The 14,771-nt window shown below is 34.8% G+C and overlaps 2 protein-coding genes across 3 annotated transcripts; both read right to left on the reverse strand.

Annotated features, from left to right (window-relative positions):
- Window positions 1–1,743: 1,743 nt before the first annotated feature.
- LOC126802631 (sigma factor binding protein 2, chloroplastic-like) lies at window positions 1,744–2,350 on the reverse strand. The gene has a single exon (XM_050530281.1). The coding sequence runs from the start codon at window positions 2,216–2,218 to the stop codon at window positions 1,823–1,825; it is 396 nt and encodes a 131-aa protein (XP_050386238.1). The 5' UTR covers window positions 2,219–2,350; the 3' UTR covers window positions 1,744–1,822.
- A 5,643-nt stretch (window positions 2,351–7,993) lies between these two features.
- Window positions 7,994–14,119, reverse strand: LOC126802981 (transcription factor TGA2-like). Of its 2 annotated transcripts, XM_050530707.1 has the most exons (9): window positions 13,898–14,119; window positions 13,647–13,788; window positions 13,387–13,464; window positions 13,236–13,295; window positions 11,200–11,277; window positions 11,005–11,059; window positions 9,865–10,136; window positions 8,999–9,247; window positions 7,994–8,409 (listed from the first exon to the last, which is right to left on the reverse strand). In XM_050530707.1, the coding sequence occupies exons 2-9, from the start codon at window positions 13,707–13,709 to the stop codon at window positions 8,263–8,265; spliced, it is 1,002 nt and encodes a 333-aa protein (XP_050386664.1). In that variant the 5' UTR covers window positions 13,710–13,788; window positions 13,898–14,119; the 3' UTR covers window positions 7,994–8,262. The 2 variants fall into 2 exon arrangements, with proteins under 2 accessions (XP_050386664.1, XP_050386665.1); XM_050530708.1 differs by lacking the exon at window positions 13,898–14,119 and having other exon boundaries at window positions 13,647–13,891.
- Between the last annotated feature and the right edge of the window lie 652 nt (window positions 14,120–14,771).

Genomic DNA, 14,771 nt, shown 5'->3' on the forward strand with positions numbered 1-14,771 from the left:
CTTAAATAAATGAGTACGAAGATCTTTGGATTATCGTCTATTGACATGAGTTTAAGAAACTCAAAAATTCAAGTAACAGTTGCAATAGCAACGCATCCAAAAGAAACGAGACTTGTATAGGTTTCGAATGATTGAAACTAGTCAAGTATGTAACCGGAATTAAAATGGTTGTGATGTATATGGTCACAAAATAATTGATGCATAATGACAATTATCATGATCTCACCCAAAACAGTAGTGTACACAGACGACCACAGAAATTGATTTATTCATTTTAAATAATAATGTGACTCCCCCAGGACCGTCACACGGAAAATATCGACCAAGAGGCGAATCATATCCATCATTGGTCTCATCAGCGCTATAAGAAGGTTCGGAAAAGAGACATGAAGAAAACTAATAGCGCTCGATAATTTATATATATATATATATGTTCAAAAACAATAACTTTAAGAAAACGTGCAACTTTAAGCAGCAACTTTATTATTTGGTCTGCCAAAATAAACCGCATTAAATTGAGATAATCTTCAAATTTATCTTCATGTAGAAAAACTGCTTGATGAATTTATTTTCCTTATCGATCTTCGTACTAATGGCATAAAGAGCTCTTGAGTAACATCCATCTCTGACATGTTTGTCATCGCAATGGTATGACGATTGATTATTTTTTCAATACGAGCACATGAAAAATAGTTAGACAATAAAACGTGTAATAAAACGATTAAATGAATTGGAAAAGAAAAGGAGAAAAGAAATAGGTTTTTAAAGCCCAAGGGGCTGTTGGGCTCGGCAGGCATGAGGCCAAAAAAGGGCTGGGTCAAGTTTGGGAGTCAACAACACGGGTCGGATATGGAGGAAACGGGTCAAACACGTTGCAAATCCGGATTGAAGACACTGTGGCGCGGCGGAGGCCCGATGAGCGTGTGAGTGTCGATCTGGGAAGCCAGTCCGTCGTCGGCGCTGATGAGGAGAGGTCGGAGAACACCGGTCTAGAGAGACGTCGAGCTGGGTTGTCGGAGCGTCGAGGGGGCTCAACGAGGTCGGGGCTGAGCAGCGCAAGGTTCTAGGCAGAGGACGCTTGTCATGGCTGGGTCTGTAAGCTTGAGGCGGCGTTGACCAGAAGGGTAGCGCCGGAGGGAAACAAGACGGAGGCCGGAACGACAGCAATAGCAGGTCGTCGGCCCGGGGATAACCGCTGCAGATCGGACTGTCGAAGAGGAAGATGGGGTGCCCAGAGAAGAAATCTGGGTGCCCATAGCAGTTACGGTTTGATTTTTATTTTTATTTTTACAACTATTTTTCGCATTCTTATATAATTTTCCAGCAATGTTAAGAAAAGGAGGTTGCCCGGGAAAAGATTTCACGATTATTTTTTACTCAGATATTTTAAAGTAAAGTGCAAGTTATAACGTATTGCAGGATAATACAAAGAGAATAATAATAATAATATAATAGAACATAATTAAATTTTTTATTAATTGATAATTAAGTCTATATGTAGGCATTACATACGAATTATCTCGAATAATCATAGAATCATAAATCTAAAATTAAGGCATTATCTACTATAATAAGAAAACCTAAAATAAGTTAAGACACGTACAATAATAGAATAATAATTCTCTCAGAACATTTGTTTGTATTAATTTGTTAAAAAAAACATTTGTATTGATTATGGTGTCTCATGTTCAGGACCCTTGTATAAAACCACAAACTGGCATTTACTTTGGAGAACTGAAAAAATTAAGCAAAGTATGTTAAATAAATGAAACAGGATACATATCTGTAATGGGTAATTACATATCCCTACTAGCTATAAGACTTAAAATTGATCAAAGCTTCTGAGAGCGTCGAGCTCAAAATGCCCAGTAAATGAATCAAACAAAGAGTCGGAGAAATAAGGGAACTCATAAATCGAATTGGAGAAAGGAATCTGACGATGAGGGAATACATGATGGTCACAATCGGCAGCCTTGAGTTGCTTCTCATAAGAAAAGTCGGCAACGTTCTGATTGTGGTGACCGTCCCCGCCGTTAGTCTCCATGAACCGCTCGGCGTCGGAGTCTCTGCCGGTGAGCTCCTGCACAAGATCCCTGAACTTAGAGGCACTAGTCTGAACCTTCATGGGGCTCGATATGTACACGACCTTCACCCCCTTTGAAGACCTGCTTCTCTTGCTCTGCTTGGGGCTCCGGTTGTTCACTCCCAACATATCCATTTCAAGACAATTTATCGAACACTTGCAAAAAGGCGCACTAAGAAATGTTTCGAAAAAGAGTGAATATTTGAAGTAGACAGAGTAGGAAAGTGGATTTATAACAAACTTTTTTTTAATACCGATTTATAACAAACTTTGCATACTGGGGTTTATATAAGGTAGGATGCAAAGTACGGAAATAGACGTTTTTGGTCTTCATGCATGTAAGAGTTTCCTGGAAGGAGAGAATGGAAAGAAATAGATGAATGTAAATGGAAATTACAGACGTACGTAGAAGATTCGAAACAGAAACTTAGGATGACCCGTAATGCTTTGCTTTATAGATATTAATGTTATTAAACTTCCATCAAAAATTGGAAAATTATATGAGTTGTATGACATACAACAGCAACATCCATCACGCATTCACACCACAACTCGAGGTGTATCAGTCTCTTTTTTCTTTATCTACCGTATGATCCTATTGTATGAGACGAGCCATCTGGAGGGTTCGATTATCAAATACAACAAAAGCAACGAGGGATAAACGGTCATGCGTTCCGCAGCCTCCTATGACTGAAAATGAAAGGGGTTACGTGGTGTCTGGAATTGAAGACGTGCTTGGTGCCAATTGGTGAGAGTTATACTTGGGGAGTAGGGTAGCGTTGTGGAAATCTGGTCAGGTTGGTTAAAATCTGATCAACTTGGGTTTGTTCTCTTTTGTTTTTTTTATTGGATTATCTCAAGTAACTATCAGTCACATGTTTTTATGGAACTGATGATGGGGATCCTCTTTAATTATAACATCTTTACTTTGTCCTAATTCTGACTTATTTACCAAAAGACCTTCTTTTTGGAACAATTTTTTCATCGGAATTTTTAATGTAGATTCTCACCATTTTGAATGTTGTCAATGTCATTATATCAAACTTATACTATATTAAAAGTAAACTAACAAATATGATGCACAAGCATACATCATACATTAATTTGATGTGTTATCTTACTTTTATCGAGCCACATCGTTTTCTTTTTTTAGTGAGTTTATTTTTTTTATAGAGAACTTATATTCATACCTTCTAAAATAATACTTAGATTTTTTTTTAAAATTAATATTGACCTTTTCAACTAATACAAATGTGAAATTACCAATACACACAAATATAAGAACAAATAAAAAAACTCAACACTATACATTTGATTTCTCAATTTGTTTTTACCGTAATAATTTCAAACAGACTCCTCCTTCACCTCGCTAAATTATGATACTATTGATTTCAATAATTCGCATGCATCCAAACACAAATATTGTTATCAATTTGTAGATGTTTATTTAAAAAAATTAAGTTGTTTTATTTTTCTAGTTTATTGTGATATGCCCGTTTAAATGCATTTTCTTGTTATAAAATTGTAGATAAATTTTATTTTCTTATTATACTGTAATTATAAACAAACCAGCTCAAGAGACTTGATATAGTTATAATAGGCTTGAATCAATTGAATGAATTTTCAAAATAAAAAATAGAGTTTTATTGATTTTATTAGACGATGGGCATTTTCAGAAAATTAGGGAGGTTTAAATAATATTTAGTTATTTATCAAAGTAAATTGGAGATCTAATTATCAAATAGGTCCAAATGTCGTTTTTGAAGAGTATGAATTAAAACTCTCTCTTTTTTTTATAATGAACACTTGCATGAAAAGAAAAAAAAATCTAAGGTTCAAAAATTGGGTGCCAATTAGCCTCATCTTTGTAAATTCTACACACAACAAGCAGAGATATGAATCCATGGAGAACTAGTAGAATTTGCCTCCAAATATCTATGTTGATCTAATTTCTGTCATTAACGAATCAAATTCATTCACATAAAGAAATCAATTCCAATTTTGTTTATTTGCTTGGATACGTACGTAGAGATGATCCAACATGATCCATCTAGAAGTCTGTTTTATCTCTCTTTGTAATCCACTACAAGAATTTGCTAAATACTACTTGTAATGGATTTTTCTTTTCTAACTTTCATCTGTTCATGCAAGAAAGAAATTACCAAAATAACTCTCTTGGTAACTTACACCAGGCAAATTCCAATTAAAAGCATTTAGCACATAAAAAAAAGTTCGCTAAATATTTATTGCAGCTAAATAATCGGCTATGTTAATGCAAATTTATAGTTGATTATTTAGCTAGAATAAGAATTGGGTGTGTCTATTACCACCCCATCATCTCCTTTGTTCACCCCATAAAGACTTTAATTATTGAAAGACTATATTACCCAAGTGCAAAATGACTATTAAGTACACTCGTTTTCTAAATTACATAATTATTAATTATATATATATATATATATATACAAATGTGAAAATATTTCTCTTTTTATCAAATGTGTTTCTATTTTTTTCAATAATTTTACGTAATTCGTTATTCAAATCATAAATCATTTCTATTAACTTAATAAATTTTTATATTACCTTGTGAACATTAGAAAAAAATTTAACACCAAAATCAATATTGAGAAAATGAAGTTGATAATCTACGACTTTTTTTTCTACAACTCAAAGTCGTTAAACTATGAATTTTTTGACATTTATATTAGATAAACACTTAAACTTATTTTTTTAATAAAAAGAAATATTTGAAGAATATGTATATGAATTAGATTACTAGAATCATAATTGGAAACTTTAGTATTCCTTTTATATATTGATGTAAATTAATTGAAAGATTTTATTTAAAAACTTTCTAATTTTTTAAATTCGATATGTCATATAAGGTAATAAAGACACGCTTGAAAAATTGATGAAATAAGTAAATTTAATGTTAATTTTAAAATGTGGGGTGAAATGAGTAGAGGATAAACAAATTAGATCGTGGGACAATAGCCCCACCCATAAGAATTTAGTTGATTATCAAGTTTAATTACGTCTAATTTTCATCGAGCATGTCAATTTAGATAAATAATCAGCTACATCGTTCGCTTCCAGGAGACTACCGTATGAATATACAAAGCTGTCGCCATTGAATATGAGTTTTAGTCTTCCGAGCCGTTGCCAATCTTGTAAGTTTCCGTGGTGATAGCGTAACCACCAATTGCTTCTTTAATTAATTGGATTGAAGGCTAATATTTTCAGTATCTGTATATAAAAATATGGATTCTTGATTGAAGATTTTGTAATTTGTATTGTATATCCGATGCTTCCCCTTTGGGAAAGAATCCGTGATGTATATATGGACGTCATCTTGTCCTGACCTTCGAGAAAGTCATCAACATGTGCATATTATCTCCAGATCTTGCATTTAGTCCATTGTGTAATTGGAATTCATTGAATCGCAGTCACACTCGGCATCCAGCATCAGGCCATCACTATATTCAACATGGTCAACTTGACAAGAAATATGTTTCCTCGATATTACTTGGCAGTGTTTAGCATCTCAATCGTCTTGAAGTTTCTCTCTTTATAAGACCATTCAACTCGTGTAAAAATTATCTATAAAAAAGGATGAAATCACAAAATTTCTACAAAAAAAATTTACAAATTCTAACAATTCTTCTATATTATTTTACAAAATTAAATTTATTTATACATATTTTAATATATATATATACATATATAATATAATAATATTTGACTTTATTAACGTTTTTCTTTTTTAAGAAGAGAGAAAGTTGTAAAAACAAGTAGAATAATTATTATATATACCCGCCACATATCTCACGTGACGTACCCCTTTAATGTATTGATTCATTTTTTTAATGTGATTGTTTCTGATTGGTTCTTTATGTAAATAAATTTTTATCATTTTCACCGCGTGCATGTTAGTTATACCATGACGTAATATGATTGGTTGGGTATATCACATGACAGTGTCACGTGGTGTGGCGAGTATACATAATAATTACCCGTACAAGTAATAAAGTTTAGAGATTTTTCAATAAATTATAAAGTTTTGAGAATTCTATAAATGTATAGATTTTCATCATCTCTCATCCCACTTTTAGTATAATAGAGGATGATTTACATGAACTGTTTGAGCCAAAATATAGTGTTTTTCCCCTTAAATAGAAATAATTTTGGTTCTATTAGAGATGCTTTAATTACCTAATGTATAATCCGAGTATTAAATTTAAATGTAGTAACTTGATAATGAAATGAGCAAATAAATTGTAATGCAAAGTGACTCCCTATAAATCGGAAACAGTTTACTTCCATTTCCTTTAAGCATGTTTGGAGATGAAGTTATTTTATTTTGTTGCGGATTCCTCGGCTAGATATGGACACCAAGTTGGTGTGGGCAGTTGGTTAAATTATGTGTCATGTTACACAAAATGCTCTTCTATTTGACTCTTTATCCATCTGTTGTAATCATAGTTTTACTCTGTTATTTTTATTTCATTTAATTGAAAAAGTAACTTTCTATCGATTCGTTCAAGTTACCTATCAGTGAACGCCCCCTATTCTCTGGCCTACCCTCAACCTTCTAAAGGGACATGACTCGTATCTAATACTATGTCCTCATGTGTAGCATTACATTGGATTGTGCATTTGATGGGGTTACTAGAGTTGTAGCTCGTAATGACTTGAGTGGTACCTAGAAGATCACGAGGGCTTCCTCTAGAGTGACTTTAGGATATGGGTGGGCATAAACTGAATTAAACAAGCAAAACCGACTGAACCGAACCGAAAATATGGTTCGGGTAACCAAACCGAAGAGATGTAGTTTAAAAATGAAGAAAACCGAACCGAAATTGGTTTAAACGGTTTGAAAATGGTTTACGTGATCAAACTAACCGATTTAAAACCGAACCGACCGAATTTAATTTAATGATTTAAAAAATAATAAATAATGGGTATTAGTACAAAAATAACAAAACATAACATAGAAGGTTGTCTAGTGCAGTTGGTAGAGCGCATGGTCGTTATATTCTAGGTCAGGAGTTTGAATCCCAACATTGACATTTTGATATTTTATTGAAAATCTATCAAAATGAGAAAAATATAATCTTTACATAGTTATTAATGAAACGTGCGTGTGATGTACTGATTTGTGACATCATCTTTAGGTAGGAATTTGAGTCTCATCTCTTGAAAAATTTAAAAAAATTACGTATAAGGTGTGAACCGAAACCGAACCGAATTTCAGTTAAACCGATTGTTTCAGTTCAAATTAATTTAATTCGATAAATAGTTTGAATTTCTAAAAACCGATTAAAGTGGTTCGGTTTCGGTTTAAACTAAAAACCGAACCGAACCGATATATGCCCGGCCCTACTTTAGAACATGATTAGGAATTGAGAAAGTAAACAACCTCCTTCTGGCTGCAGTAAAGAAAGGAGGAACAAAACCGATATACATGTACTTGTATGTCACTCTAAAATGGAAAGTTTGAAACTGCTTGCGAAGCACTGCACCTTGATACTGGGAGTCTCTTCCAAAAACAAAGGCCATAGAACTAAACGTTTGATTTGAAGCTAAAGAACAGCTCACATATACGCAATACTATGATGCAAACCTCTATCGACTAAAAAAAATACTATGATGCAAACTGTGATGTCAAACATCACTAGAAACCACATTATTTCGATGAGCTGTTTTGCCACCTAAACACTTGTGGAACAAAAAGTAGCAGCCAGGAATAATGATGCATAGTCCTCCATTCACCTTTTGGGAAGACTTGAAGACTTTCTTGTGGAGCAGAGAAGTGTGTGCGTAACACTTGAAGGTGTTTATTCATGTCAAACTTTCATAAATAAACCAGTCAAAGCCATATCCAGAACTCATTTCCAAAGTCTGTTACAATTACATCAACAATAACACTATTATTAACAATAAACAAATACATATCCAATAGTATTACAAGATAATATATAATGACTAGAATGAAGAAACGAAAATTACAGGATTAGCTTTAAAGATACTATTTCTGCGGCTACGACATAAAATGATTTTCTTTTTAAAGATGACCAGGTATATAATACCAGTGCTGTACTAGAGGATGTCAATTTCTATTCAGATGTTTTGCAGGCTACAACAATACCAATCAGCTCAAGAGCAACTGCAAAAGCGTTTTATTCTCTTGGACGGGCAAGCCACAGTGAACTAAGAGCTCGAAGTCTCGAGAAATAATCATTTATAGCCAAAAGTGCACGGGCGGACTGGCGAGTTGTCAAGATACGATGCATTTGTTGCAATGTTTGTTGCCGTAAATTGTCAGCCTAATATTTTGAGCCCAATGAAAGGATTAGAAAGTTTACTCATAAAACTAGGCACATGTGAAACAGATTAAAAATAAATAAATAAAATCATTTCTGGGTTTCTTATCTCTATTTAATTTTTACCATATAAACTTTTTGGGACGTAAATTCATCATCACAATCTCAGCCATTCAATCATACAATGAAGATGAGAAACAAGGCTGTGGGAGGTTGATGCCCAATCGAACAGTAAAGCTGTCCTAACAGTATTATTATTCATACAATATCTGTTTGGTTCATTCGTGAAAAGGAAAAAGAGAACTTGGGCATAAAAAGAATCTTTTAACAAAATTTGACTCAGAAAGTCGAAAAGTTCGGTCCTTATATCCAAAAGTAAAAACCAAACAGCCAAAGCACAGTTCAGAAATTCAGGAATTCATTTTTCTACCCCAAGTTTTGAATAAGAAACAAAGTCACTGGTCAGACCATTTATTTTTGGCCTTCATATTCTGACTATGTAATTATCAAAATTAACAGTTCCACTATCATGACGAAGGTTTGTGTAGTGACTAATGCAAAGACAATAAAAGAATGAACTATAAGGAATTACCTGGCGGATAAACCCTTCAAGAGTGCCTAGTTTTCCCATTGCCATTGCCATTTGACCCATGTAGTTTGCAACATTACCAGACGAACCTGAGGAGCCAAGAGATCCACTGGACAAAGTCTCAGCTAGAGATTGTTGCAAAGCCTCCATTCCTTGAGATAATGCGTCTTCTGCCTGTTGGGATGATTGCTGCAAGTTGGTAAGCCCTGCCAACTGCTGCTCTGTCAGAGGCTCCAACTGAGTAACAAGAAGCTGCGCAGATAGATATTTATTTGAATTGATCAAGGGGAGTGAGGCCACCAAAAGACACCGGATACAATCATACTTAATAACATATTTATAATAAAACTGTGTTAAAACTTCTGGAAAAAAGTGCAAGCACACGGACATCTGTTCTGTTTAAAGCACATGAATATTTATAAACATTAATATCAGCATCTAAAGAAGAGAGAATTAGCAATGTACATCATTGCCAACTTTAGGGGAAGGGACGACGTCAGGGGAGGGAGTCGACCAAATTCTTAAAAAAAGTACGATAACAACTGGGGTCAACAAGGAACATCTCTTTATAGGTAATCATTATCCCTTCCATTAGAAGATGGAACTGTTCCAACATACGGGTCATCGGCTGGTGTTTAAGAAGAGAACTTGAAAACCCAAAGATAGGCAGATGCTCAAACCATGTAGAACTTTATCAGTTCTACTAAATCCGTACGAAAGCATTTTAATTACCATTTCGGGCTTTTCTGTTTCTCGTTATAACTTCAGCATCCAATTATTGAGGAAAGTAAATTCAGGCTAGTTACAAGAAACAGTCAAAATGACTGCACTCAAGACCACACCCATGTCATGCAATCAAGAAAACTCACCTTCAGGAGCTCAGACGAACGAAAACCACCAAGCCACAAGAAACACCTTTCTGCAGGTGTTTTCCACATACCAGACAACAGATGGAATACATCAGCTTTAGCTGCTGTACCTTTCAGCCTAAAGATCTCATCATAATGTGCTAAGATTCCATCTACAATAATACGAAGCTCTGCATCACTTGCATGAGAATTTACAGCAGCTCTCAGTTCATTAACTTGCCGATTATGATCTTCCAGCCACCGCCCATACTCTACATCGAACGCCATTGCCCCTGCACATACATACAGTGAAAACGATAACGTATCTCATCCGCTGAAACTAAAGTAAGAGAAGAAGACCAAACTGAAAAGCATGAGATTTTCTGTCTTCAGTCTGTCTGGCATGTAAACATACAACCCAATCTGCTTCGGTAGTCTCCATTGTCATTTGTGTTAAACACTAATAATGTAAATTAATGGAAATCAATGTATCCTTTTCACTTATATATGAAAATAAGTCATTTTGCATTTAATGAAGTAGAGTAGTTGCTTGGGACATTTTAGCACCACAACATTAGACTCGTTAATAAATTTGTTTTTATGCAATATCGATGGTCAGACTGCATATCATTATTGACTAATTCATGGCACTCATTAAGTTAACGCGTAATGTGATTGCTAATACATCCCACAGAGCTAAAATAAACTACCCAACACAATTTCCAGAACCATCCTTTACATATAGCAACCAAAAGAAAAGACTGTTATCACCATCAAGAAACTACAATAGCTCCATTTACTATAATGAGTTAATGACACTCAATTAGAAATGCACTCATGCAACCAACATGGACCCAATTGATGTTCAACAAGTCCTCAATAATTATACCTCTGTGTGGCACATAAGCAGGAACACTAGCTGAATTAAAGTCCCCTAATTGTGTTTATAAGCCCTAATGTCTGTGTGTATGAGAGAGAGAGAGAGAGAGAGTTCTTAATTTCTAGGAATCAAAGAATGACCATTAATTTGATATCAAGCTCAATAACTACATGACCCAGTCACAATAACCAAAAGCATATCCCACAAATATCAGAAGCTCGTCTACCTTATTGTTAGGAAAAAAAATATTCACAATTCAAAACTAATGAAAGAAGGAATACCATTTCCACTTGTCGAATGAGCAGCGTCTCCTCCTGAGCCGGATATGAAGATTCCCTGAACACAAGAAAATAATATCTTAGGACATACAAGGAATGCACCCCTAACAAAAATCCATTTATCAGGAAGACTAGAGGCACAAAACAAATAAGAATATACATTAGTGGATACTATAGTGAGGAACAAATGAACTTTACCTGCTGTCTGGCTCGCTGAAGCTCTTGTTCTAGTTGACTCAGCTTCAAACGACTAGTTTCCAGCTGCTGAACATATGCCTACAGTAAACAAGTACAGATGCAACTCAATAACAACTTGCAATACCCGTATACAGAAGACTTACAATTTTCCTCTTTGTTTTTTGATTGAGAATGATAAGCATCTTACAATAGATTCCTCCTCTTTTAGTCTCTCATTGTAGCCATATGAACACCCACCTTTAACACTAGTATAAGAATTCTAAAGGGGTATGGTTGCATCTACATATGTCAGAAGTAACCCCCCCCCCCCCCCCCCCCCCCCCCCCATGATGCATCAGTCATTTTTCTTATAATAACTGGAATTCATTAAGGTTGCACATTTTTCTTTCGAATAAAAAAAAAGGCTTCATTTAGGAAGTAACCCTAACCGTACATGCATTAGTCTATTTTCATATGCCAACTAGGATACCACAACCCTGTGGTTAAGGAAAATCGGACCAAAGGAAGCAGACTTAGAGTGGAAACCCAAAATATTGGTAGGATTATACCTACCAATCAAGAGCTAGGATCTAGTTGTAAAAAAAGTGTCCAGTATTAGTGTAGTCCAACATCAAAAAGCCCTTATAAAGGACATATTAACATTTAAATGGGAAGAGAGAAGCTGACTGAAGGATCTATCAGGCTAAAAGAGAGTTGGGAACCATATCATACACGAATTGGAGGATCCAAGCATTAAAATTATATCAACAGTACATGTAAAGAGGATGAGTTGACCGGGTGAACCCATTTGTGATTTCCCTTAATCATCCATTCCTTTCATTAGTCATTCAACCTTCCAAAATAAAAGATAAGCAGAGCAGTTCATTGGTCTAGAAAGAGGACTTGCATAAAGTATAAATGTTTTCAATAATACATTATCTAGCCCTGGGCATATTTCTCAATTATATGTTTCCAAGGGGAGTGATTTTGGCTTCTCAATTCTAATCTTGCATTCGCTTTCATCTACTTTGCAGTGGGGTTCAAGTAGTCAAATATGTTTAAAAGTAGATTGCCAAAATCACTACCCCTTTTCCAAAAGAATGTAGAATCATGCACGTGATCTACATAAAAAGGAAAAATTAATCAAAAGAGCTGTTTATAACCCCCCAGAGTAAAAGAGGAAAGATACTAAATTCTCATAAAACCGAATAATCCCCATTATGAGACACTACACTGAATCTGAGGGAAGAACTGATGTCCAACCTAAATCAGCCTCACATATCTAATAATGATTTGTATATGGCTAAGTATGCTAGGCCCCACAGAGACAAATAATAGCTGAAAGCAAAAATAAAACCCACTAATTAAAGTTTCAATCCACGCTGCTTTTATAATCCTAAAATTATGAAATCAAATAGTTGAAAGGACAAAATGAAGAAAACTTTCAAAGACACATGTAACAAGATTTCCAGATTAAGACCAAGAAAGAAATAAATGATAGATGAATAATGAGTTTACAATTTCAAACCTTGAGGTAGACAAGATTGAATCTCCTAGAGTTTACGAAATTATGCCAAGGAAATAATTTTTTCATGGGAATTCAAACAACTAGATCATGCATTCACCCTAAACCCCAAAGTTTCACCATTTTCCCATATTGTTACAAAATTGTGCCAATGTAATAAAGAAATGCAAACGAATAGATACAGAAAACCATATGGACTTCCAACTCATCACATGTTTGTTTCACCGTCAGCTGATAATTGACAACGACACTCGCATGCATGCAGACACTTGTGAGATCATAGCTGACAGATAATATTATTCGCTAAACGACTAAACCTTTATATGGGAATCTAAACAACTAAGAATATAAATCCACTGACTAACATATTTGAAACAGAACTATTGGACTAAATAATTGTCACTATTCTGAAGCTAGTAGGACACTGGATTTTAGTCTTAATTTCCAAGGAAAAAGCAATAACTACATAGATACTAAGAAGGCAAAATGAATGCATACAACCAAGTAAATAAAGTAAGGAAAGAAAGCTTACTTTCTTCCTCAATCGACTTTTTCTTGCAGCCTCCCTATTTTGAGCAAGCCTTCGAAGAGTCTGCAAAAGATAATTGAACAAATAAGCATCTCAGACCCAGCTAGATTCAATTCACATATCACATCAATATAACAGACTTGCTGACCATCACCTTCTGATCCTTGGGGTCTTTTGATTTATCACTGGAATCAGAAACCGCGGCATTGATGGCATATTGATCTCTATCATACTGCACAAACAGAGTGCTCAAAACATCAGATGTATGGAAATTATGCACTTAACATCTACTCTCACCACGAAGAATGCTCACACAACTAGAATTGAACTTGCGAAAAACCAATAATTCCAAATAGCATCCAAATTCCAAAAACAAAACCAATATATGACCCAAAACTGAGAGAAGAGGTATACCCTTTGATTCTTGTCATCAGTATCCACATCTGTAGAAATATCAGTCCTAGGACTATCAGCCATGGTGGGTTCTCTTCTTCTTCTTCCCAGTTCTCAAGGTTGACCCTTTTTCTGACTGCAAGTCCCAGATGTCCAAACAAAGCTACATCCAGAAATCAAGCAATCAGAAACTGCCAAAGATGGAATCTTTCATGATTCCACAGAAATGAAAATTCAAAGATGGGGGGGGGGAGGCAAGTGAGTTTGCAGACCTTATCAGAATTGTTGGAGTGATTCAGAAGAGATCAGAAGAAGAAGAAGAAGCAAAAGGGTTTGGAGGACAGAACCTACTTTACTCTTCTCTTGTCTTGTGGGTTTTTTCTGGCTCTGGTCTTCTGTGGAGGTTTCGTTGAATTCAACACAGTAGTTTTGCATCAGCGCAAGCTATTGTCCTAAAACTTTGACTCGCTCTCCACCCACTTTCCACTTGAGCACCAAAAATTTGTTCTTTCCCAGTTTTGGATTTGTACCTTAATTATGGAATATATCATTTAGCATCCAGAAAATGATTACATTTATTGAGAATTTCCTTCTTTTAATATGGGGATGCTCATTCTGGTGGTGCCAGTTTATGCCCAACAGAATATATAAAATGGTAACTTTGTAACAAAAAAAATGTAAAATGGTAACTCTTTTATTTAAAGGCAACAAATTTGACCCTTCCGCAGCGATTTTTGTACTTTTCTATGACACAAGGTCCAACAAAGAATAAAAAATTACGTAGTCCAAGTGCACCTAAAATTCAAAGGTGTTGGGTAGACCAAAATAAACTCTGCATCCAATTTATCAAAAAATTAAAATTTGCATTCCAATTTGAGAATTCTTTTTGTCTTTCACCTTTTTCTTTTTCTTTTTCTAGAAATGATAGTCTACAAGTAAAATTTATGATCAAGTGCCTCAGATTTGCACTTAGGAAGTTAGGATCCAACCTTCATGAGGAAGATAAAAGAGCATTTGGCTTTAATGTAATACCAATTGTATGTAGCACAGAAAATGGCTTTGTGTGGAGGGGGGTTTCAGAACTGAACAGATACTATTTCATGTGCCATATTCATTGGAATGTAAGAATCTGACCTCTCTACTTGA

Source organism: Argentina anserina, chromosome 7 (genome assembly GCF_933775445.1).
Source record: "Argentina anserina chromosome 7, drPotAnse1.1, whole genome shotgun sequence".
Taxonomy (NCBI): domain Eukaryota; kingdom Viridiplantae; phylum Streptophyta; class Magnoliopsida; order Rosales; family Rosaceae; genus Argentina; species Argentina anserina.

What these genes read in the sequence shown, in the direction of transcription:
- LOC126802631 (XM_050530281.1), bottom strand. Translation starts at nt 2,218, where the DNA reads ATGGATATGTTGGGAGTGAACAACCGGAGCCCCAAGCAGAGCAAGAGA.
- LOC126802981 (XM_050530707.1), bottom strand. Translation starts at nt 13,709, where the DNA reads ATGGCTGATAGTCCTAGGACTGATATTTCTACAGATGTGGATACTGAT. An exon ending in GTTCGTCTGAGCTCCTGAAG is followed by an intron (nt 9,248 to 9,864) that starts GTGAGTTTTCTT and finishes CTATCTGCGCAG; the next exon opens with CTTCTTGTTACTCAGTTGGA. An exon ending in TTGAAGGGTTTATCCGCCAG is followed by an intron (nt 8,410 to 8,998) that starts GTAATTCCTTAT and finishes TCAAAATATTAG; the next exon opens with GCTGACAATTTACGGCAACA.